This window comes from Phalacrocorax carbo, chromosome 4 (genome assembly GCF_963921805.1).
Source record: "Phalacrocorax carbo chromosome 4, bPhaCar2.1, whole genome shotgun sequence".
Classification (NCBI taxonomy): domain Eukaryota; kingdom Metazoa; phylum Chordata; class Aves; order Suliformes; family Phalacrocoracidae; genus Phalacrocorax; species Phalacrocorax carbo.
In genome coordinates, this window is record NC_087516.1 from 41785882 (window position 1) to 41813296 (window position 27415).

The 27415-nt window shown below is 37.3% G+C and overlaps 1 protein-coding gene across 2 annotated transcripts in view; it reads right to left on the minus strand.

Annotated features, from left to right (window-relative positions):
* The window catches only part of GALNTL6 (polypeptide N-acetylgalactosaminyltransferase like 6), a 497632-nt gene that overhangs the window by 298320 nt on the left and 171897 nt on the right, over nt 1-27415 (minus strand). For both annotated transcript variants that reach the window (XM_064449716.1, XM_064449717.1), the window contains exon 2: nt 24955-25063. In XM_064449716.1, coding sequence (XP_064305786.1) covers nt 24955-25063 — 109 coding nt within the window. The remainder of the gene's footprint in view (nt 1-24954; nt 25064-27415) is intronic.

Consider the following 27415-nt stretch of genomic DNA (forward strand, 5'->3'; position numbering starts at 1 on the left):
AGTAAGAATAAGACCTTTTTGCAACAGAATCAAGCTTTCGCAGCAAAATCAAGAACAAATGGATCAGTTCCAGCAATACTCCTTCTGACTGACATGAGGAACCTGATTACTCAGTTTGCTCTCCATTTTAGCAGGCAGAGCACCACCCCACCCCCTTTTCCAAAACCAACTTTGGCATTGAAGTTTAGGGTGTCCAACTTCCTGGAGCAAGTTGTAGGGAAACCAGATGTTTTGCCCTGGGCTCCTTGAACACTCTTGCACTCCAAGGGACCAGCTAGATGAACTCAATGCTTCTAATGTCTCAGTTCTGCTGATTCGGTTTCAGAAACTGGTCACTAAAGAAATCATCTGCTTGTTCCCTGGCAAAGCACAGACTTTCTATTCCAGCTTTTTATTCCCAAGTTAGTTCTCATCATCAGTCACTCAGCTTGCTTAGTACCCACCTCAGGCAACTATACCTCTATCTCTTCCAGTTAGAAGGCAGAGAACAAACAAAAACACTTCAAAGAAAATCAGAACAGAAAAACCCTTCACTTCTCAACTATTTTTATCTTCATTCTTGCAAAGGATAAGCTCTTCAGAGTTTCTGAGCTTTTCACGTGTACTCAAATTCTCAAGAAGATACACATTCCTCTCTATCTAACTGATCAGCTTATAACCTCTCTGTCCCTCTCCCTCCAGGCCTGCTCATAAAAAAAACCCCTCCTTTTACCTGAGCACTTTTAGAGAAATTAATCAACTTCCCAGCTGGATTTGATAAGTGACCAAGGCCACCTGATCCTCAGCTAATCAGGAGCAGCTGCAGGAGGGGATGAAGAGGAAAGCAACAGCAAACTGACAGAAACATCCAGTGGTATCCTAAGAACCCACAAGCCTCTGCCAATGCTCCATTCCACATTGTACATTACATTAAAATCATGGACTATACAATTTAAGATGCTTTAATTACTTAATATTAGAATTTTTGCAGGTAAAATAATTATTTTTTATTCCAAACTTTGTGCATATAATTATAATTTATAATAAACAATGTTACTTACAAGGGAAAAAAAGTTAGTTTGTATTATGAAATACTCTTTGTTTATGCTACTTCATTACTAAAAGGTATCTTGTCATTTTTATTGTCAAACATCCCCAAATACACATAACACGCTGTGCTGGTTTTGGCTGGGATAGACTTAATTTTCTTCATAGTTACTAGTATGAGGCTATGGATTTGTGCTGAAAACAGTGTGGATAACACAGGAATGTTTTTCTTACTGCTGAGCAGCGCTTACACAGAGCCAAGGCCTTTTCTGCTCCTCACCCCACCCCACCAGCGAGTGGGCTGGGGGTGCACAAGAAGCTGGGAGGGGACACAGCCAGGACAGCTGACCCCAGCTGACCAGAGGGATATTCCACACCATGTGACATCATCCTCAGCATAGAGCTGGGGGAAGAAGGAGGAAGAGGGGGAAGATTTGGAGTGATGGCATTTGTCTTCCCATGTCACCATTATGTGTGATGGAGCCCTGCTTTCCTGGAGATGGCTGAACACCTGCCTGCCCATGGGAAGGAGTGAATGAATGCCTTGGTTTGCTTTGCTTGCGTGCACAGCTTTTGCTTTACCTATTCAACTGCCTTTATCTCAGCCCACGAGTTTTCTCACTTTTACTCCTGATTCTCTCTCCCATCTCACCACGGGGGGAGTGAGCGAGCAGTTGTGTGGTGGTGCTTAGTTGCCAGTTAAACCATGACACACACTAACATAATAAAAGAATCTGAGACTAAGATTTTCTGTAAATCTTATTATTCATACTAAATATAGGGGGGAACTATAATATTAAAGAAGCAGCTGACGAGCTAGAGTACTACTCAAAATTCAATAGTAAATTATAGCAAATCTGTTTCATAATACAGTGACAATAAGCTAATGTCATTCAACCCCCAAGACAGACATTTTAGCCCCTCTCTTTCAGTACATGCTAATCAATATTTTTACAATGTAATTTTCTGTATATTCCAGCTATTCACACTGTTTTGAGACAGGTGGATTCTTTGTTTTTCTTAAAGGAGTCCATTTGGCTGTTCAGGAGATGAATATTTTTCAGAGTACTACACTTTCTTCGTACTGTCCCCTGCTAGTGAAACCTAAGAAAAATACTTCTCAAGTGCAGTCTTCCATTTTTCCTCACTGAATATGGAGCACTATCACTGTGCATAAGCCAAAAGAATAGATGTCATGGTTGTTACGTAGAGCAACACAAGAACAGGCTGAACTTTCTCATACAGTGCTGGGCCATGAGTGCGCTAGAAGTTGTGAAGCATGACTTGTTCCTAAAACTATATTAAACTACACACCTAGAGCATTAACAGAGGCTTGTGGGCTTTTATGAATCCAGTGGATATTTCTCTCAGCTTTCTCGTTCGCTTGCTCTCTCACCCTGCAGGTCTTCCTGATTAGCTAGAGATAGGTGGTCATCTACCAGATCCAGCAGAAAGCAGTTGGCCAATTTCTTTAAAAGACCTCAGGTAAAAAGAGACCATTTATGTCCTACCAAGGAAGAAATAGAGAGCTTAGAAGAGAAGTATTTAAAAAAAAACCAAACAAATGAGGTGCAACTTTGGGATGATCAGTAGGCCTGAAAGGTTCCTTTTATACAAAAAATTGCTATGTGTGAGTCTCCTCAGCACTACAAATTATCATAAGCACGTTAAAACTCTCTTCTGTCATGGATTTGCTTTCCTAGATGACTGACAGAAATTGCTGTCACTGCACCCTGGTTTGGTGCAGGCCTATCCAAAAGTTTACCTAAAATGCCAGGGGAAACTTCACAATGCAAGAAGAGTAAAATTCTTGTGAAAGAGAGCATGAAGGAGTTTAATGTCCTGTTACTGGCTACAGAAGGCTACTTTAAACTGATTGATAGACAGATATAAGCCCTCCTATACTGTTTGTTCTGCCTGAAGGTAAAATAGCAATTCAGAAAGTGTATCAGGGCTATAAAATGTTGTAGGGGACAGAGAGTGGGCAAGACCAATGGTGAATTTTTGGCCTCTTTGGGTTTAAAGAGGGAGCTCACCAAAATGTGATGGATAAAACCAACCCAGCACTAAGACTTGATAGGAACTAGGAACTCTCTCTAAGGCTGGTTTACAATTGCAGCGTAAATAACCCCAGAGACTAAAGACAATGAGAATTTTTAGTTCAGTTACTTGGATTTTAATTTGTTAAGGGGGGGGGGAAAGGAGGGAGGAACCCCAAAGCATGGGAACGATACATATATTCAACCTGGGCCCAAAAATCCCATCAGAATGCTCCATTGAATGGGAACCCTAAAAGTACCGTTTACTTCATACAGTGCTGTGTAACCTTTATGATTATGGAGTTATTACACTGATCTTTAACTCAGTACTCAATGTGAGCAACATTTTGAAAATATGTTAGGGTTTTTTTTTTATTTCTTAAAACACTATGACTGTTTTGGAGTTCAAATCTCTACATTGCTTATTATTATGTTATTGTAAGGGTTTTAATACACCATCTCAAAATGTTTCTCCATAGATATTCAGATTAAAAAATGGTAAAGTAAGATATTATAGCCATCCAGATAAAGTACTGCTGTGGCCAAATATCAGATGCTCTATAAGGCTTTTTTAGCCCCACTCAAGGATGTTACTATCTCCTAGGAACCAATACACTCTGTACCTAGCCCTAAAGGTTTTAAGTTTTATACTTGACAACTTGTGATAATGGGTAGTTCAAGGAACCTCAGTTGAAGCAACTTCTGGTTATATTAAATACAGGTACAGCAGAAGGAGAATAAATTCTCTTGTTCAGCAGATGGCATGAAGGGAAGAAGATTAGGGTGAGACAATAAAATAAAAAAACATTCTGTAAATTCACTGCAAATGTCTAATAGCAGAATAATGGCTCTGGATCAGCCATGCTGGTACAGTTGCCAGGTATAAGACTTATAAAGAGAACAGGGATATTGCTGGCAAAATATATCAGCTGTAAATCAATTTGAACATGCAACAGGAGTTCTGCATTGCTTCTGCTTGCAATGGACAGGGGACATTGCTTAAAATAACAAACAAGGGGTTGCAACAGGTTCTGGTTTCAGGGTCTTTTGGCTTTTGTTTTGGGTGTTTGTTTTTATAATTCAGATGAACATTATTTGTAATTCAATTGGCATGGTAAAAAAGATTGGTTTTGCCATGTAACAAAGGAACTTAAGCAACTGCTTGACATCTTAACACAGGAAGCCAAGTGGATAAAGAACCTAAGCCACTCAGAGTCTTTGGGGAAGAACTGTGTACAAATCGGAATTATTTACTGTTTATACACACTGCTGTTAGTTTATTCACAGTCTCACCAGGTCAAGACTATAATTCACAAAAATAGTTAAGCATACACTTTAATTCAAGCATTAAAGCATCTTTTAATCCAGTAGGATTTTTAATAGGGAATAAGAATTGTCCATGTCTAAATGCTTTACTAAATAAAGGAGTTTATTTTAATACATGAACCAACAAATAATTACTTACAGTGCATCTCATAATTTTGGATAATTCTGCCTTTTTTTTTATTTTTTAAAGTATTGAGGAATTTTATCTACTACCCCTAAATATTCAAACCAGAATCTAGTACAACATTGTCTGTGCACATCACACGTAAACTCAGAGCTCACCCTCTCTCATGAAAGTTCTCACAGGGAGGACTGATATATCTAACCTTATCCTAAAGCAATATTTCAGTACAGCACTGAAGTCCTATGGGGGAAGAGTGATTGTATTTCTTAGCAAGGGTAGACAGAGGAACACAAATTCAAAGTGAATGCAGTCACACATCAGCTTAAAAAAAAAAGTGTAAGTAGTAAAAGGGGAAATGAAGATCATCAGCTGAATAAAAACATTGAATCAGACATCATATTCCATCTTGCCACATAAACTTCTACAAAATAACCTTTTATGCTCCCTGATATGGGAGTTAGAGTGCAACTGGCCAAGCCAGAGGGCAAAAACTGTGTTTAAAGCAATCTGTAGTATCTTCTACATAATTTCTAAATTTCCCTCATGCACAGCTGTATACAAGTTTGCCATCTTGCACTGTGGAGGTGGATTTCATATTGCGTTGATTAATCACTATGATTATCAATTCAGACTGCCACCACATTTTGCTTTTTTGGGAAGTGAATTTCCATTTGCGTATAAACAAAATAATACCCTTCCTTATTTTTCCTTATCCTCACAGACAGGATGGCATGGTGCGGCACATCTGCTAAAATACTGGTTAACTTATCTTGAACAGAGAGATGATTTGACAAATGCACAAAATAGGATTTCTGTTTTTGTGGACAGTAAACATCTAAGCTGCTTCTGGGTTATCTACACTTGGTGGACTTCTCATCCTGTCCACAAATATGGTATTTTGAAACCTTTAGAAGACATGTGGGCAAATATTTTTTAATCTAAATTTAGTTCAAGAGTGAAGTCAGGGACTAGTACAGACTAGTCTTTGAGAAAAAAGGGGGGAAAGGAAGTTATTTTTTCAAATCATTTTATCCTTTCATACGAGGGAAGGAACTGCTTGCTTTCAGCAAATGCCTTTCATGGTTTTGCATGTTTATATTCATTTCTACTAAAAAGTGTGAAGATTTTCAGTAAAGAAATGCATGAAAGAATGTTCTTGGCTGACTTTTTATGGAGTGAGAAAATTAAATCTGCACATGGCTCAAATGAAAGTAATTGCCTTCATACTGAACAGGACTATCCAAGTAGTAAAAAAATGTGATATATATATGTGTGTGTGTGTGTGTGTGTGTACGTATGTATGTTACAGCTTTTCAGATAGAAAACAAAGAACATTTTTCTCACCATAAAAGTAGTGAAACAGTGGGATGGCAATCCAGGGAACTGTGGGAGCCATACATATTCAAGAAAGGAACGATGCCATGCCCCAGAGACATTATTGGTACCACTGTGGTCATACAGTGAGGTTGATCCCAATCTTAAATTTCTACGAACTCTATGAGAAATAGGAGGAGGACTGCAGATAAGTTGCTGGAATTATATTCTTCCTCAAAGTAAAAAAACGTGTAGCAGAAACTGAAATATCAGATGTCTGTTCTACTTTTCCCAAACTTCTCAGAGTATCCCACTAATTGTAAAACTTCATAAGCCTAATTTATAGGAAAGCAATTTAATTGATTTCACATCAATGGAAACTGGATCAAAAATGCCTATTGGCTCTATTTTTTTGCTACTCTATCTGGTAACAGCTTGGAAAGCCTTTGCAGTATGATTTACAATACTTTTAATTATTTACTACATAACTCTGTCAAGGTTTGTGGCAATATAAAAGGCTTTTCCTTAGCAATACAGACACAGCTGTAATCAAGTCTTACTTATGGAACTGGGAAAAGAAAAATCCTGTCAATTAAATCCTGAATAATACATTTTTAAGCAAGAATAAATAATTTCTTTATAAATATGTAACAAAATTTATTTATTACTGTTTCAATATCAAACTACTACATAAAACAAACAATCCAAAATTCACTCCAGTTTTCTGGTAGGAAGTATTCAAATTCCTACTATTTTATTAACCTTCAGATGCCAGTAGGGCATACACGATTTATTTTCAAGGACCACATAGTCCTCAGTAAGCAGTATAGAAATATTATTTGCATCAAATATGAGGTCTTGTCTTTTCAGGACTGCTGATATAGTAACATGATGGTTGTCAGCAGAAATATGAACTAAATTGCCTTTCTCTTCAGGAATGGCTTTAGACAAACAGCATAGTTTGGGAGAAAAAGTAAGAAAAAGATATAATTTTAAATGTTGTTATTTTATTGCCTGCTTACATCCAGAACTGAAAAAAAACCCCCAACAACCCACAAGCCAAAGAGAAGGATATGCTCCTTAAAAAATTTAAAAGAGTACATTCATATTGTATTGTAGTTGAATCTTTAGAGTATTGTTTGCTTATCATTCACGAGATAGAACTGAAAGGAACCTGTTGCTAACACAGAAATGAGATCTATACTTAGAGTGGTGTTGTGTTCCCACATCCCTCAATAAAAAGAAATGCCATGCTGGGTAGGAGGTAGATAAAGGAAGAACATTTCCTGGAAAGACAGAGGAGGAGATAAGAGGGACAAATGGGAACCTCTGAAATGTACTTATTTTATGTATTTGGTCTTACTAAGTTTGAGAAATGCAGATCAAAGTGAAAACAAATAATTATAAAATACATCTTTTTTAATGGTGTAAGCAGAATTTCCAGATTTCCATAGACTAACCTGGCCTGGGCTGACCCTTAATGTTAATCTAAGATTATAGCCTCTGTGTCAGAACGCAAAGAAAAAGATGGCATGAGATTTTAAGAGTCAATGAAGTGGGAGAAGCTGATTACCAGAGATCTATATATACTAAGTGCATGGTAGTGCTTCACACACTCTTCCTAAACGCTGAATGAACAGAAACTGCTATCAAAAGACACAGTGGTGAAGCAGAGCAGCTCAAATATGAAAAGAGCAGTAGTGGTGGTAAACAGAAGAATGAAGCAGCAGCAAATGGAGGAAGAAATAGCAACACCTGGCAGAGTGGCAAAAGCCCCAGGTTGCAGCACCAGAGCTCTGGCAACATCAACTGGGCCTTGTTGCATCGCAGGACTCCACAGTTCCCAAAAGTAAGGGAGGTTTTAGTTCAGGAGCGGGGAACAATCAGCTGGCCTACCTATTACCTTGCCAAAGAGGACTGCAAAATTATTATTGTTATACTTGATGAATTAGCCCTTATATGTTATTTATTTTTAATAAAATATTGTTTGCTGAGTCAATTAATTTGCAAGAAGAAAAAATTAGCTCAGTGCTTTTGAGATTAATTCTTGCAGGTATCTAGGCATTTTACTAGGTATCACTTTAAATTTCAACCTGGCCCTTGCTGTTGGCAGTTGCATCCTAGCAGAAAAGGTGCATTATGCAGCTGGGACACTCCAACTGTCCTTATGGTAACTTTTGTATCGCTCATTTCATTTTGGTTATTTGAAACCACAACACTGTGCTTTACTTTAAATATGTCCATTTTCCCAATCTATAATCAATTCCAAAATCCTAATTCCTAAATTCCTAAAGCCTGTGCTTTATGGAACACTACAGGACTGTATCCCTCACCTTTTGCAACCATTTGAAACATTAAAAATGCAGCCTCTGAATTTCCAACATATGCGTTGTGGTGTAAAAATACAACGTGGGGATGGGGAAGTGATTGCTTTAAAACACATCATGAGGTTAACCAGTGGCACTGTTGTGTTCCAGCAGAAGGGTGACTGCATATGAACTCTGAATAGTAAATTGTCTGAAGGCTTGAACAAACACTTCACAAAAATAAATACTTTTTTTTTTTAAAAATCTATAGCTTTTAACACTTGTGGAAAGTATACTATAGCTTGGCAGGCAGAAAGACTCATTCTAACCCGCTTCCCACTTTAGTAAGCCTAGGGAAAAAAAAGGAAGAAACAAAAATACCATACTATTTGGTATGTCCAGTGTATTTAGTATGCTGCAGTGTACAATGCAAGACAAGCAGCAACACATGCTGTTTAGATATGAGTTGTTCTATCGCCACAGCAGAGCAGCAATATCCTAAGTAGCATTCTGCAGGCTGAGCTGAATCTAATCATAACTCTGTAGCCAAGGGATGCACAGTACATCTTCTATTTAGTCTAACTACTTATCACCAAATGCCATAGCTACTGGAATGCTTTTTTTCATTTAACATTAGAACAGACTGGCTCTAGACCATTAATCAGAGCCAAACACTGAATGAGCAAGCATATGAGAAACAGAATTCAACCATAAAAAAGCTTCACAGTTTGGTTTAGTAACTGAAAGACCTGCTAGGATAAAAAGGACCTACTATGGAACAAGATTACCTGAAAAAAAAAAAAAAAGAAAATCTAATAGTGGTGTTTATTTCAGTGCTTAAATAAATTAATTCACACAAACAGCATCAAGAATGGCATTCTAATAGTCTCTAGTACAAGTGGGTTTTCTATAATTAATGTATGTGTCCAAGCTGATCTCTTGGAAAAGCTCAAACTAAAGAGTTACTAACATGGTATATAGAAGAGTAAACAGCTCCACAAAGTTAATGCAAAATTACAGTTGTATAAGTACAGTTTTAGAAGGCCCCAAAATACAAAATGATAGTGTTCTAAGAGCTCTAATTAACACTTTTCCCTACCCTTTTTTTTCCTCTTCATTCTAAGACATATCATAACCATGTGTGCTTTACTACATACGATCACAGAAAAATAAATAGGATATTTCCTGGAACAAATTTATTTATAGGAGTTCTTTAATTTTTAATTTTCTTTTTTTTTTTTTTTTTTTTACATGAATTCAACCTAAACTAGCTCTGGAAGCTGGCTTTGTGGCTGCTGCACAAAGAAGATGGAATAACCTGTAAAAAGGAATTTAGCTAGGTATGAGTCAACAGTGTGCAATAGCATAGTCACTCTTGCACTAGAAGCACTACTCCCTGATGCTTATCTTATGTGAAAGAATACATGAGCTGTCACAGCTCCAAGCAAATTTAGATTTGCCCTCTAAGACCCATACCAGAAAAAAAAAAAAATCCATTCTTACATATGGAGATAATAAAGATTCACAGTTAAAGTTTGAGGCAGAACTATGGTGATTCTCAACACGGTGACTCACTGATAAGGCTATCCTTCTTCCTTCTGTAAAGCCGAGAAGAGTGTTCAGAAGCAGGCAGAGTTTGCACACTCAGGGCCAAGAAGGTAACTTGCTCAGGTAGTATATATGTATTTTATTGCTTTTTCAGGTCCATTACAGACCAGGTGCATTATAAAAGACAGTGCCAGATTTCTCAGATGATAATTACCTTAATATGAAACTGAAGCTGAGTGTGCAAAATAATTACCTGGTTTAATAAAACCCCAGACTCCCCCACCCCCACAAATTCAGAGATACTAGAGTTATCCTCAAGACAAGCAATATAAGCCCAGGAAACTGGACTAACATGTTAAGTGATAGAAGGGTGCAGTTACGGCAAATGAACAATGGAAACTCAAGTTATGTCACATTCTTGAGACTGGTCTAAGTCCTTCTGCTCTACTTAAAACATAACACATTTTTTTCTACCACACCCAAAGTAACACTTGGGATGTCAGTGTTGTTCTCCTTTTCACATTTTCTTTTGGCAAATCAGACACATTACTCTTCTGAAAACTGTTTTGATACTACATATAATGCTGCATATAGTCACTGCTACTGCACTTCCCAGTGACTGCCTTTCCCTCTCTTATAAGATATCACTAATGCTGCAATCAATATTGCCTTTTACCATTCATATTGTGATTTAAAATACATTCTTTATTTGAGAGAGCCTTAGGACTGACTTTCAGATGTATACAGAACAACTCCCTAAAAATTTCTCTCTCACTGAGAAAAAAATTAAAATTGCTAAATTCCATTATGCAGATGCATGATGTATTTATGCGGCACACAGTAATTCTCAATTTTACTTTTATCTATATGATCAAAAGCTCCTCAGTAAATTCAGTTTTTAAGGAGAAGGGAGGGGATCTTTAGCAACCATGCTAGGAGAGCAAGCATACACACTTCCCTAGCCGTCCATAACCACAGGTAACAGAACAGGACACAAAGCAGAGATTAACTTAAATTATAGGCTTTATTTTAGAAGCATTACCAGAAATTCCACCTTTTAATTTATCAAGTATATTTGAAACTAGAAAAATAGAAAGAAATTATCGTTCCTCATGTTTTCCAGAGGAAAAAAAGCCCACTTAGCTTGTCTATTTTGTTGCCATTCATTCATCTCCACATTCATTTGATATGCTTTAACTTACAGAAAGTGTTTCTGCACATGTTTAATTTAATTTTTCCTGTACTTTAATAGTAAACCTACATCTTTAAAATAGTTAAAAGCCTTACTGTGTATTATTACAACCGGGAGAAATTATGACAGAGGACTTGGACTGGATTAAGAATTGATGCTCCACATAGAGGAAGACCTTCAGTATAAGATTAAATCTGGCATTTCAAAATGTTTTCAATTTTTGATATTCATTCTAATTACCGAGTCTTGATCTTTTTGTTTTAGTTGTATGTTCAGAACACATTTTCCAAAATCCATGATACTTTTGCTAAAACCAAACTTGTTGCTGACAGAAATCACTAGTAATAAGCTCACTTCCTTTACAATAGATTCATCATCCAGATGGTCTGTGAAAAATTTATGAAAAACTCTTAAGCATATTGAAAGAATCTATCCTTCAATATGCTTTTAAAAGTCTTTGCTAAAAATAAATAAATGAATAAAAGACACATCCCTACATTGACATTCAGGTTTTACACTAAGCAATGAGAGACCTTCGAATAAATTCCTTTCCTTCTCTCTTTTCCCTTTTGTTTGTATGAGTTGTCTAAGAAATATTTGAAAACATAAACTGTTCTTCATTCAGGCATTCAGAGAGACAGTTACCCCCAATTATCATTGAAAGACCTTCTCTAAAATGGGGAATTAGCTCCTGAACTGAGTTCTTATAACTGTGAGATTAAGCTTCCCTCAAATGACAGGTCTGAACTGAACTATGCCAGTGGGCTAAAATTGTAGCCAAGAATCTATCCTTTTATCAGTACCCTTATCAGCATTTTTGAGATGTGTCATTATTATCCAGTAAATAAAGCAGATATGAAATGAAAAATTGTTACTTCAGTATAGGACATTGCCAAGAAATGCTCAGGGTCTCAACACGTCCATGTAAAACTTCAGATCCTCAGAAAAAAACCCATATGAAAACACTGTCTGTATCACAGTTTATTACAAACTTTGAAAAGAGTTGATGGTTGTATATACTAGGGAAAAAAGGTCATTTGAAAACCATACTGAAGTGGCAGCATGTTAGTAACTTGCTTAACTTACTGATGCGCAGCAGCTAATTAAAATATCAGCCCTCTAGAACATTAAGAGCTCACAGCTTTCACTCTTCTTTCTAAAGCGTGTGAAGTTTGGATTTCTTCCCGGTATAACTGCTTTAGTAAAAGCTGGGAACAGAAGATATCAAAAAACCCCAAATAAACTAACATGTTATTTATTTAGAGGCTTCTTTTAATTTTGCATAACAATACTAAAATTAGATTAGTCTCTCAACTATAAAATCCCTGAAGAGTGACTCGAAGTATTCAATAATCAGAATAGCCTTTCCTTCAAAAGAACACGAAAACAGACCTGGGAGGACAAGGGAATTGGCATCTTCTTAGTGTCTGCTACCTTGCCCTCTGGAAACGATTCCTTCCCCGATTTATAAACCAGTACTCACTGTGCTTCAGGATCAGTCTCACCTTTTCTAAGCTGCCGTGGAACAACAATGCAAGGGACAACCAGAGGCAACAGTAGCCTCATAGACATTGACCAAAGGTTCCAAAACACATACATGTTATCCAATTAATCAGCATATAAAATAGAAGTAACCTGAAAATAGGGTAACCTGAAATTAGTTGAGCTATCATTTAAAAATATAAAAATATAAACATCTTTTCAGAGTAGATTAACTGAAAAATACAAAAAGCAAGACTGTCTCCATGTTTTAAGAATAATGATAAGGCAATTTAAAACATATCTTTTTTTTTTTTCAATCTGAGCATTAATTTTTGTTTGTTTTTCTACTGAATTTCCTGGCAGGTTTTGCTATTCACATTTCAGCATTACCTGCAGGCCTTTTAGTTAAGATTGCCTAAAAGAAGAGTTTGTTTCCAGCTTGCAGACAGCAGAACTTTCACACAGGTTAGCAGAACAAAATGCCACTCCTAGAAATGTGGTTTCTTCTTTTACTTTCTTTGTGTTAGGAGGAGGACAGATTTGCCTTGATACCACCCCACTGCAAGCATGGAGGGCAGGCAACTTTGTGTCACATAACCACAGCCACAATGTAGCTGTGTTCCTTGGGAAGCAGTGATTACGGAGCGTCATTTGATGATCTAGTGTCTATAAGGCAAATTATAGCAAAACAATCTGTATCTCTGCCTTTTCATATATATTGATTGGGTGTCAGACAAATCGTTTCACCACTCCAATAATTTTCCTCTGTCAGCTTGTTTAATGAAAACAGGAAGGAGAAGAAAGGAAAGTCACCTTACCCATATTTAAGTCATAAACTGCACTGAGATAACTATACAAGATGCTTGTACTTGCGAACTTAATTCATACCCTCAAAAGAAAAAAGCTATGACAGGAAAGTAGACACTATTTATTGGGGTTTCTTTAGGAATGACTGTTAAATGCAAACACCTTGTTGGCCTTTTGAAGGCCAAAAGTCTAAAAAATACCCTAAAATTGTGTTGGCAAATTTAACTATGTCCTCTGCTAAACTGTGTTTTCCATACATAAAAAAATAAGTTTACAACATCAAATCAAATAGAAGCACACAGATAGTATCATATAACAATAAATGATATATCATCTTTGAAGAAACTTAACAATTGCAATGTTAAGGAAAGCAACTGGTGAATTTTAGAGTGTAAAGAGCTTTCAAATTTTTTTGGAATGTCGTGCTTGTGATTATCATCATGGTTATTCTAGATGATGACGTCTGTAACACACAAGGTTACTGACTAAAGTGAATGTAATATGTGGCACCAGCATACTATGCTATAAGCGTATTCCTCAGGTCTTATGTAGGTTAGACTAAAAAAAGTTTTGGTCACTCATTTGGTAAACTTTTAAATTCGAAGTTCCTCTTATGGGTCTTTTGACCTGGATTCAGGTTAAAGGGATGTCTTTCTTAAACGGCCTTTAAAGCTGGTTGACAGCAGCTTATTCCATGTTTTAAACTTAAAAGATGACACAAAAGTAGTAAGGAAAAATTCCCTTTTGTCATTGCTTCTGAACTGAAAAGTATGGCCTTGATATGCTGTAAATGGTGCCAAGTACTTGTTTCAGCTCTTTTGCCACAGTTTAGTCAGGAGCAAAACAAGCAACAACTGGAAACTGAAATATTAAATAAAACAATGTATCTTTGTGCCACTGAGTCAAACAGTAATTGCCCTGAACTGACAAACGTCATCATTTTTACACCTATCACAAGAAACAGCCAACTCAGTTTAGATGGTCTATAGAGTTCTCCTCCTCCTTCCACACAAAGACAGGTCTAGTCTGAAGGTCTCTCAGCTGTTTTTTCATTTCAAACTCTCCCTGCAAATGAGCCACATGTTTTAGAAGACTATTCAGGTAAAATTCCTTTTTCAGAATTACTATCAAATATACTTCTTGTAAAAAACCAAAAACAACAACACCCCCCCCAACTAGTATCTACAGATGAACTCCTATTAAATTTCATTTAGATAGTCCTGAAAATGTTTAAGCAAAAGGAGGAAGATAACAGGGTGCTAATGGTGCCCAAAACCAAAACACCTTCTAGACTGAAAGTGGCAAATTAAGAGATTTGAGCTGAAATCTCCTCTCACACACACCTCCTGTTCCAGCTCTCCCCCCCCCCCCCCCCCCCCAAAAAAAAAAAAGAAAACCAAAACTTCTAAAGTTAAGTTTCCCTTCTTTTTCATTTACTTCCAGGCAGCAACTCTACTAAACCCCCAAGTATTACACATTTAATATATTCACCAATGCCAGCAGTTCATCACTAATACTAATGTGAATCCACTGACAGATCTTTACTACCTTACAAAAAGGGTAATAATATGCTTGGGACTGCCATAAGTTAATCGGCAGATGTCATCTGCTTCTTGGTGTTTTCTTTGAATTTTATTTTTGCTTTGGCTTGTTTCTCTCTTTCTTTTTAAAATTGTGTAAGCAATTCATATACCAGAGCAGAAGGTACTAGAAAGGAGAGGTTGGTCTGTTAAGGATTAGACACACACTTCCCCCCACAGATGAAAAAACGGAGATGAAAGACTAGCAACTTCAATAACTTTTGTAACAGAGCACTTCCTGAAATCTGGACATCAGTTTCAAGCTAAAATATGTATCCTTGGTCTATGGTGTAGTCGTAGACATTTCTTGCCAAGTTACTGCAAATACGATTTTCTTTCTGCCTGTCATGGTAAAAATCAACATGCCAAAGCCCAGTACAGAAGGGTACACTGAAGATCATTTTCAGTGCTCTAATTAGTATCAGTCAAAGGGATGTATTATGAACTCCGTTCCCCCTTCCTTGGCCTCTCTGGTAGTCCTTAAAAATTAGCTTAACGGTTACATTTCAGTGGTATCACTGATGAGTTTTCAAAGGGCGGGGGGCCAGGGAAGACCAGGAGAAGAATCTAGTCACCCTCAACAATAAGACATGCCTCAAATCTTTGCTGTGAGTACTGAGACCACAGAGTCATCGTGGTTTGAAAAGGAAGCTTGTCTCTGACTTACAGACACACATAAACTCCTTTTTACATATACCTTTAAGCAGCAAGAGTTCTACCACATGCAGTTTTCCAACAGAGACAAATGCTATACAGCCACAGCCATACACTTCCTGGCTTCTTTTGCAGGAGTGCAATATGAGGTTGTAACGTGAGATCCAGTGGGGGGTGTGTACTAACCCCAAATCACCATTTAATGAAGCAAGTTTGTAGTCGTCCAGGGAAAAAATTAAGGACTTGTGAAAAAAATCAAAACAACCAATATTTTCTAGATATCAGGGTTTAAACTTCTGGAGAAGGCATCACTGAAAAACCTCTCTTTCCAAATCTATATTTTAGAGTATGATACCCTTATTTGTGCTTGGCACCTGGCTCCAAACTGATCTCACTGTTTTCAATAGGACATCCAGTCCATTAAGCTTGAGTGAGAGTAATAGACACAGATCCTAGTCTAGAGAGCTTTATAGTTACAGAGCAAATGTATTTTAATATGTGAAACACCTTATGTAATTGCAAGACATTGTAACCTTCCCTTTCATATTATATATCCTTTACATATAGTCTCCTTGACAAGCAATGTTTAACATTACATTTTAGAATTTTTTTATCATGTCAGATTTGCATTAAGATAAACTGATGAACGTTTTTCCCTTTTACAAAACTATACATTGTAAACTGCATGGAGTATATTCATCATTAATGCCATGAACAATTAGGTTACGACTGTTTATTGAGGCCTTGGCTACCACTATGTTTCCAATTATAATGCAAGTTCTCAAATGCTTTCTAAAGGAATTGCAGGTTCAGAGGCCTAAATTAAATTTAGCATATTTGTTTAATAGGTAATAGTGACAGAATTCCCAGTGTATAATCCCATCTGAAATATGGGATAAGTAAATCAATATTTTAGTATACGCTTCTTTCCCTGCACAACTTGGCTATATTTATCTGCATAAGTATCATGGAACTAATTTTTTCATAACCAATTTTCATAACCAATAGGGACTTACATTTAATGTTGCTATCTGTATGATGCTGCCTCATATCTCCTAGAGGCACTCTGGCAATAGGCTTTGCTTTGACAAGTTCTTCTTAATTTAAGAATGGGCACTTTTAAAAATGATAAGGATTAACCACGGAAGTTTGGGTGAATCATTATACTGCACTTTAGTCTCAAAAATTCTTGAACAGATGTGATGGAAAAAAAATCACCAGTGCACAATTTCTTTAGGTCACACAGAAGTCAAATCTCAGATGTTCAATATTTTTTATTTCTGTACAAAAGCACTCTTGATTCTTTTGCCTCCTTTTAACATTCCACCCCAACAATACAGACTTTCATTCTATTTCTGTTTTCATCACAAACACATACAGTTCACTTCTTTTTCAATGTCTCTGTTTACTTTGTTTATAGAACTAATCTGCACGAATGTTTGTAGAACTATAGAACATACTCTCTGTTTGTTTATAGAACTAATCTTTATGAAATGCCTGCACTGAGGCACGTAAAGGTCAAGATCTTTAAAATCCCCTCTCCCAGTCAAGATAACATTTTGAAGAAGCAGAAAGGTAAAGACTATACTGAATATAGGAAAGAATTAAAACCTTCATTCCTTCCTTCCACATAAGGCTTCAACATGCTATTAAAATATAGAAATAGGAGGAACAAATACCATGTAAATGGCTCAATAACTGCTGGTATAACCATTGGATGATACAGTAGATTCTGAATTTTTTTTTTCCTCTGAGATCTTATTAGCAGAGAGATACAAAATGGCTCAACAGTCAAACATCAGAGTATTGACAGCCACATCTTAGAAGTCACTTTATCAATTCTGTCACCAATGTCTTCTGAAGACAAAGATTTTTATATTTATTTATATATATTTTTATGAATATATATATTTATATAAATATATTTATATTTAGTGCTATAAACACAGCTCCTTACCTGTTACCATTCTCTCAGAAATTTGCTTTCAGTTACAGTGAATTTTCAATGTCCCTCATAGAACATAATTATTTCAGCATACACATGCAAGCAGTCAAAAATATCTCCAAACCAATATAAAGAAAAAAACAGTATCTGAGGAACAGTCCTTTGAAATGTTTCCTTTCCGAAACAATGTGAAACAGAAATTGAAAACAAAAACTCACTATGGGACTTGCCGTATGAAATCTTTCTACATCATTTATAGGCTACTAATCTCATTAATAGAATTGATTAAAATTTTCAGAAATTAAACCTTTTTTTTTTGTTTTCCATCAGTTCTGCTCAGCTGGTAAGCTTTCGCCTTTCTATTCTTCCAGTTCCCTTTTTGCAGTATTTTACAATGGGAAAGATATTACCTGGAGTTAGAAATAGCTTTTCATTATCAGAAATAGCACCATATTTAAATATAAACATTCAATATGTACTTCTTTAAAAGACCAAGAATTACACATTGGAATCCTTCCTCTTATCTGAGAAGGGCTATAATTCATCATTACTGCTATTACTTGTAATTGATGAGCACATAGAGCTGAGGATTTCTTGAGGGAAATAGATACAATAACTTTCAGAAATGGAGTAACGATGACATTGACTGATTCTCTAGGACTCTCAGTCTCACTACCCAGGACATAAAGATAGAGGTGGAATCAACAAAATTTCTTGTCATGGATGCTTTTGAATTACTGCCTTCAGCCTTCATGGCTCTCCCCTGTGAATCTCATCCCTCCTGGGAGCATTCAGGGATCTCAAACTCTTAGTTCTGCACAGAAATCCTGGAAAATCAGTGGCCACTGGTGCCACAACAGTTGTCATGTTCCTGAAATGAGTATCTTGATAGACATGCCCTCAGAGCCCTCCCCAGGCAACTGAAGGGAAGTAGGGACATCTCTGATGAAACAAAGAAACTTCCCAAATCAGTGGCTGATAAAGGGCAATATCAGGGACTTCAGCATCCAGGATATCTATATCCAGAGATGCAGGCAGCATCTCTGCCCTGATACTATTAGTGTTTCTGTAGCTGGACATAATACCCATAATATCCATACTGGTAGCTACCCAGGTTAGTACTATGCAAGCTGTGTTTACACAGGGTGCACTCACAACTCTGAACTGCACTGCAAGAACGCTCTTCTGATGTACGTAAGACATCGTTTACTACTTGCTGAAACAAAAACGATGACAGATGTAAGATTTGCATTTGTTTATAGTTCTCGTATTTTTTAATGCAAATTAAGCATATTCTTCATCAAGGAATGTCATCAGTTGTATTCCCAGAAGAAAATAAATTAATTGAAACAACTCTTAGTTTAAATGCTGATTTCTTGTCAAAAAGATGGCATGACATATCAGCTCCAATAAAGCCAGTTTCTCTCATTAGCTTATTCTGTTCCCGACCCCTCCGTTGCCGTATCTGATTGACTTAATGGATTACTTCAGAAAGTGGAAAGAAGTAAACTTCTATTTTTTTCTTTCTAAAGTAGGTATCAGAACTGTTTAGTCAAGAGAGGGTTTTTTGTTTGTTTGAGTTTTTTTAAGGTTTTTGCATTCCTTTTTCTGTATTTCAGTCACTGTTTTTGAGGTAATGGCAGAATAATATTCAGAGAAAAATGGAAGTGATTGGGATGACTGAATGAAATAATTTTCATTTCACTATGTCTATTCTGTACTGATGAGCAGTATATTTAATATAAGTCATTACATGCTCCTTTCTGATTTTGAGTAAATCAGGGCTTGGATAAATGTCAACTAGTTGGCTATCTTCCCTGTTCTACCAACAGTATAGCAATTAGTAATTCTGCAACCCAATGGCACATTCCCTCCATTGCCTTCTTGCGTTCATGTATCAAAATTAACCAACTAAAATTCTTAGAACTGTTTTTCAAGTTTTATTTCCACTCAGAGAGATTGAAAATATTGAAACTGCATTAAAAACTGTGAAAGAGAAATAAGCTACAAGTAGAAGAGCAAATTAATTGGTATTAGAGAAGCAGTACTGGTGCTTTTCCCAACTCATAATGAAAAAGCAAGACTAAACATCATAGCATAGAAAAAATATACAATTAACCTGTCAAAATCATCCTATCATAGTGGTCAGAGAACTATGAAGATTCCAGACAAAATCAGAAATTTTAAATATGGAATACCTACAATGACAATAGGTGTAGGGTGACAAATCTGGCTATAGCAAAGGTTATTTATCAAAGTATCTGAAAAGAGCAAGAAATGCATTTTCTAAATGAACAGTGTATTCAGGTGCAGTCATTCTTTCCACTAACAGAGGGAACAGGCACTGGTTTGTCAGTTTATACATACATTTAAAACAGGGGTGCTCTTTGGGGAGCCTTTTGATGAACATAAACCGAAGCATAAAATCCAGCACAAATGTCTTCAGTGCTGTGTCTCAGTGTGGTTGGGTTTTTTGTTGGTTTTGCTGACATGTTTTTGGATTTTTTTTTTTTAAAAAGCAACCTTCAGCAATACAAATAAGTTTGGGGAAAACTTCTCAAGCATAACAGACTCATCTCAGTCACCTGGACCAATGTCATTCCTGTGTCTCACCTAGCTGCCCTGTGAGTTTCAAAAGTTCTGTGCAGGTAAGCTGAGCAACAGGAACACATGAACAACTGATTTCCTGAGTTCTACATATGAAGGGGCGGGGGGGGCAGATTTAAGAATAACTCATTTTAAAAAAAAAACCAAAAACCCCACACTCAATTTTGGTGATTTTAAAGCAATCAAGTTCCAAGACAAGTCATCATTTTGAAATAAAAACTGGAGTGTCTTAACTGGAAAACATCAACGCTAAACATCATGATGCTTTCAGTGAAATATTCTTCTTCAGCAAAGATCCATACTTAATTTCCTTAAGAAAGCTTGGGCATTCCATCTACATTGACTGCCTAAATAATATTTCTACCAGTATCATGCAAATTAATTTATTTTCATATCTATCTAGGACCACTTTAGTCTTCATTCATGGCAGAAAATACATCACAAGTAACCTGCAGATCCTGAAGTCATTTCATCTTTGCAAGAAAATGACCTGTCTGGGACAGCCTGAATTATCTGTTTCACTGACCTTGCATTTGACTACTAAGACATAATTTATTAAGTTGTAACCATTTGTGCCAGCATTGCATCATCATTTCTGGAGATGAAGGAATCACTCACATGGCACCTGTATCTGAAGATCTGTCCATGAGGAATTTTTAATCCATCTGTGTGTCCCGTTAACTTCAGAAAATGCAAGTTGTTAATTCTAGAGTTGGATTGTTTGGTTTGTGTTTTTTCTGTTGGTTTGTTTGTTTTTTTTTTCTTCCAAGTCAAAATGACACATGGTTTGAAGTCAGAGAGGAAAATCCAAGCAGACTGGATGAAAACTTCCTTTCAGTGGTGGCTGTACAGTAGGTATTCTATTACACAAGATACAGCTGGGCATAGGTATAGGAGCTGATGGCTGGTTTGTGCATCTGTGTAACAATATCAGTAAGATCACTGCAATATTTCAGAGAAACCTGTGCGTAGCCTACTGGACCTTACTGTAATAAGTAAAACTAACAGTAATGCAGCCCCACATCACAATCAATGCTAATTTACAGATTTTTTTAATGAGGGCACAGAAAAAATATGGCTGTTGGACAAATCAGCTGTAAGAAATTATTACTCCAAAGGCTGCTTTGCACTTTCTCCATGAGTAAGAAACAATACCCTACAACATTTTTAACAGAGCCAGAACATGCTATCTCTTTCCAAGAAATTGAGTCACAGAGAAAATGAAATACCTGTGAGAAAACTGGAAATTGTACTTAAATTTATAGACTCCCAGACTGCTGCCTTAACTGCAGGCCATACCGCCTGTGGCATCTTATATTGGTGCACCTCCTTGAGGAGCTCATTTCTTTCTGTAATGTCACTAGCAGTGGAGTAGAATACACACACACACATATATCCACTAAGAGTACATTGCGTTTGCACTGAAAACAGAGTAACAATTCACAAAGGTGCTAAAAAAAGACTATCTGACGTCCAAGTTTAGATGTAATCTTGTGCATATTTGAAGATGCTTGCCTGGACTTTGCTATGTGAAACAGCTTCAGAGGTACTTCTATTCTTCACACACGAGATACATATTTTCCAAAAGTAAGCACCTCATCCCAAGAAATAACCACGATGAATATATATCACAGGTCTTTAAATTACGTGGGTAGCTACTAGTTAATGTGTCTTCTGCTGTAAAACTGATACCCTACAGAGTGGGAGTCTAAGATATCAAAAAATGTTAAATAAATACTAGGTGTGGCACAAGTAGACACCAGACAGATTCAGACCCTCACTAATGGAACAGTGGCAGTAAGCAGCTCCTACGGTGTGACTGCATCTGTACGATCCTTTGTTTTCTCAGGTGGGAAGCCCACGAGGGTGTTTTCACTCAACAGTACTTCAGCAAGTAATTCCAGCTGAAGGGAACTGACCTTGGAAGGATCTATATCATGAGCAAATTCTATATAAGTGAGAAGCTGAAAAGTAGTACCAGTTATTGAAACCTCTGTCTCTACAAGAGTCTTTGAATATTAATTATGTTTTGGCTACATCAGGAGCTTATACATGTAAAGCCTTGCCACTCCATTATTCACCTGAGTCCTCAAGTACCATCAACATCCTAACAGAATGTGAACTAATGGTGGGAACACCATAAGCATACATTTAAACCTCAGGTGCTCCAGCAAAGCCCCACAAAACCAGAAGTAACACGAGCTCACTTGAGCATTTATATGCAAGTTCATCTGCAATTTTAGAGCCAAAACAGATGAGCTAGAACAGTTGAACGAAATAGAAATAGTACCATTTTTCTGCATGTCTTGCAAATGGCTTTTCTCTTTAGCTTTAAAATAATTGAATAATTTTCACTGAAGACAGACCAGTCAAATTCAGGAACATTGCTTTTAATCTGGTGGAATAAAAAGAGAACAAAATATTTGGCCTTGAAACAGAAAAACTAGCCATGAGAAACTAGCATCTCTCCATAATTAGATTTACGAAATTCACATTCCCAGTTCTTAGAAAACTGTAAGCTTTACAGATAAACAGCTAAACTGAATTAAAAAAAAATATTTCAGTCTGTTCTTCTTTTTTGTGTAATGAGCATTGACTGCCATTTCTGAAATGTCCCGAGATGCCCTTTCACTGGTGTTATTTTCATACCTTCAGATATTGATTTTTAACTAAAAGTTGGTTTCAGCTATGCTTTGTTTTGTTATTAGGGACAGAAACTATATAGTATCTCCCAAAAAAGTGCACTGAGATACTCTAGCTTCGCATTTATATTACTATATTTTGATTTTAAAAGAAAAAAATAATTAAAATTAATTTAATTTAATGAATAATAATGACAGGTAGAAATCGTTAAAAAAGATTTCTTAAACAATCAAACTCAGCAAATGCTATCACAAGGAATTCAATAAAAGCATAAATAAGTCAGAATATTTCAAGTTAATTTATTATTATTTTTACCAAGAATAGAAGCTTAGTGGAAAAAATACTCACATACTATGGCATTCTACTACAGTTGTAACATTAGGAGTAGGACTGGGAATTACAGAGCTACATTATGTTTTGCTAATTTCTTAGTCGACTCCATGCAATGGCTTGCATGTCATTGGTATTGCTATAGCTATCCATGAGATAGTCATAAGTATTACTGGTTATTTTCCAAAACACAGGGGGCCCACATCACATACACAGGAATCAAAAGCACATTGCCAAACCATCCATTGTAACCAGATAACATAATATTCCCTACCTATGTGCATATTTCTATATACATGCTACTTCTATTTTGTACATTCTTTCTTAGATATTTGTCACTTAGCAATCTGGAACACAACTAACATTAACCTGACAACTCCCAAGATACCTAGAACAACTTCATCCCCCTTCCCACCTTTCTTCCTTGTAAGCACATGTGGGAGGGAGGGAGGGATAATATTTTATTTAGTGATTGTCATGGTTTAACCCGGCAGGCAGCTAAACCCCGCACAGCCGTTCACTCACTCCCCCTGCAGTGGGATGGGTGAGAGAATCAGAAAAAGGTAAAATTCAGGGGTTGAGATAAAGAAAATTTAACAGGCTAGAAAAGGAAGGGAAAATAATAATAATGATAATATACAAAACAAGTGATGCACAATGCATTTGTTCACCACATGCTGACCGATGCCCAGCTAGTTCCCAGGCAATGCCTGTGTGCCCTGGCCAACTCCCTCCCCACCCCCAGTTTTATGTCGAGCATGATGTCAAATGGTATGGAATATCCCTTTGGCCAGTTTGGTCAGCTGTCCTGGCTGTGTCCCCTTCCCAGCTTCTTGTGCCCCTCCAGCCTCCTTGCTGGCAGTAGAGTATGAGAAGCTGAAAAGTCTTTAGTATAGGCACTGCTCAGCAACAACTAAAACATCAGTGTTTTCTACGTTACCCTCATCGTAAATCCAAAACACAGCACTATACCAGCTACTAGGAAGAAAATTAACTTTATCCCAGCCAAAACCAGGACAGTAATCAAAAAGATTTAAAAGATAAAGGGAAAAATGGTTTCCAAAATTAACCTACTCCAAAATATTTTACAGGTTCAGGCTCCTGCAAAACTAAGTTCTTATCAAGACTTATGAATTTGCTAACTGGATTCAGTTATAGAGGTATTTTGGGGGAGGTGCTGGCTGTCTTCTGACAGTGGGATCAAGACAGCATAATCTATTTTATAATAGTAGATTGGCCTTTGTAAAATAATGACTTTCAGATACTGATTAAAGTGCAATTCAACTGCTATTTCCCCTCCTTCCTTTTAATTTAATTCATCTTATGTTGAATAGTTGTAAATTATATTATAAAAGAAAGATTCAAATCTGAACATGCTCTGATGACAGAAAGAGGAACACAAACCTTTCTTTGCACATATGGCATACAGCACGTGAAAGTACATTAAAATTACATTACTTACTGTAACAGTGTCCTTCAGTATATCTGCAAATACAATTTGCTCCCATTTTCAAATAATTTTAGACTGTCAGAATGACATGAAGTAGCTTTAGTAACACTAAAGGATTCAAGTTCAACAATGGTAAAAGAGACAAAGTTTGTTCCTAACATAACCTTGGATGTTCTTGACAGTTATAGGTACTGTGTTCAGATTTTATCCACTCATTTAAGGGAAACTCAGCTTCAGTAGTAACGTATGGCCCTTGGAAACCAACTTTTACTTTGGTCACAGTATAACAACTGATTTCAACCTGAAAAATATTTTTATAATAATATTTTCGCCTGTTTCCTAATACAATCATTATATAGCTACTAGCATGAAACATATTATTTTTATTTTCACTTGGCTGTTTTCAGAGATAAGGTATATGTGCTTGGTCTGACCCCTCAGTTCAGAACATTATGTCCTTGTGACATGCTGCACTCAAAAACAGGCTGTTAGGAATGCTTTTTATCTGGCTGAAAAGAAAAATTAACCATATGGAGAATGGACGAAAAAACCACTTAAATTTGCTCCAAACTTATGTATACCTGAACGCATAGCATCTTTTTGAATGCTTTCATAATCATGCCAGTCCTTCCTTTTCAAGCCGTCAGTCCAGGTAAAGAGCTGTCCATCTCCCAGCCCCAATGGAAGTGTCTGTGAAAACAGTAAACACACAAAAAATAAATATAAACATGCATATGTAGTTTGCATCCTTACAGAAGAACACTTATAATGTGGCACAAGCACATAAAACATACAGTTTATCCAAAGCAAATACTGAAAGTTTACTGCAGTAAATGAAGTTATTTTTCTAAATCATGTGATTAATGGTTTAACCCAGCAGGCAGCTAAACACCACGCAGCTGTTCGCTCACTCCCCCCACAGTGGGATGGCTGAGAGTATCGGAGAAAAAAAAAAGTAAAATTCATGGGCTGAGATAAAGGCAGTTTAATAGGACAGGAAAGGAAGGAAAAATAATAACAATAATAATAAGGGAATATACAATATGAGTGATTATAATGAGCACTTGTTGATCACAACAATAATGATAAGCGAATATACAAAATAAGTGATGCACAATGCAATTAGGACGTATCAACCAATGCCCAGCCAGTCCTGGAGCAGTGGGTTTGTTGCATGCTGAAGCCAGTTCTGGTTCCATTATCACTGTGCTTGTGAAGTTCTATTGTTGCTGCACATTGCTCAGTTTCATAATTTTTATTAATCTGGGTGATTTTTACTGTAATACCATTGATATGGCATGCAGCCACCATAGAGGTGATGATATACAGTATTATACAGCAATTAACATCATACAATTCAGTTCATTGGTTATTCTCATTCCTGGCTTCTCTAGTCGATCAGTCACTCATGGATGAGAATCAGGAAGTTTCGGTTGGTGCGATATTGCTGCCAGCGCACCATTGTGGTGGTGATTGGCACCTGTCGTTCTTTGACCCTCAGCAGCCCCACAACAGAAGGGTCCTTCGAGAGACCTGGTAGGGTGGACAGCTGCTTAATTCCCTCGTCTCCAAGGCAGCTACACCAAAAGCCCACCTGTACCCTTTTGGGTCCTTGGTAGTCCATGCCAAGGATGCACGGAGCCTCTGGGCCAGTCACGATAGGGTGCTTTTGCCACTCGCTCCTGGTTAGACTCACTTTGGCCTCCAATACAGTTAGCTTCTGGGATCCCCCTCTCACTCCAGAAATATAGATGGGTTTTGCCTCTGTACAGCTTGATGTCATTAGGGTGCACTGTGCACCAGTGTCCACTACAGCCTTATACTCCTGTGGGTCTGATGGGCCAGGCCGTGTCCAGTAAACCCAGTTGTCCCTTTCCTCCACCTAGCTGGAGGCAGGGCCCCTCTAGTCCTGGTCACAGTATTCATTACTCATAAATTTGAATCAGAAGTCTCTTCATTAAGATCAGAAGTAAGGTCAGCCATTCTACTCTGTCTGGGGAACTGCCCACTGGAGACTGGAGCAGCAATTTTCCTGGAAGAATCCCTTTTTGTGATTGTTTTTCCTTGCAAGTCACATACCCATGCTTCTAGTGTCGAGGTAAATTTTCCATCCCACTCCATCATGTACTTTCCATGGTCACGCAGGTAAATCCACAGGGTGGCCCATGCTGTGTATCCACTATATCCTCTCTCTTGAGCAGAGGAATGCTTACTTCTAATAGCTGAGATACTGGCCTGTAGGGATGGGGAGCAGGACATATCTTCATTGAGTTGCTGGAACTCCCACCCAGGATGGTTTCTTTTGGACAGTTTTTCCACAGCTGAGATGCAGGCCTGTACGGAGGAAGAGAGACTTTCTTCGTATTGATGGATTTGGCCAACTAATTAATCCACTTTTTTGTCCTCCCTGTCTTTCCAGGTCCTTACTGTCAATGAGTTTGCATGCAACAATGGTGCGCTCTGTACAAACTTCCACCACGTGGGCCATGTGCACCTGAATTCATCTGGATCTTTGGATAACTGCTTTTTGTCCAGGTCATCACAAATCACCTCCAGCACAGCTAATTCCCTCAGGTACTGGATAGCTCTATCCAGGGTGATCCACTTGCCTCGGTGACACATAACATCTTCCTTGAGCTCACTCAGGGATAGGGATTGGGTGGTTACCATCCCATTTATGGGTTCTGCCTCTTCCTCGTCCTTCTCTCATGATGGCCCTGGTTCATCTTCATCCCTTACTAAACGAGCTGATTTTCTTGTGTATTTCTTCTTGTGTATAGGTGTGATTCTTGTGTATAGGCATGGGCTGGTTCTCCAGTTCAGCCACAGTGCCTGTCATGTGGGTTAGTGTAGCCGCAGTGCCTATCATGGGGCTGGATCTCTGGATGGTATTCTTAAATAGTAGTTTAAGCCTAAACAAGATCTGGACTACAATCAAGAGACATAGCCATAGGAACATGTTGATTTGAACATCTCAAGCATATTCAAAATTCTCAAAAGCTACTGTAACTTGCCTGGAGGAGAAGGGGAAGGTAAAGAAAG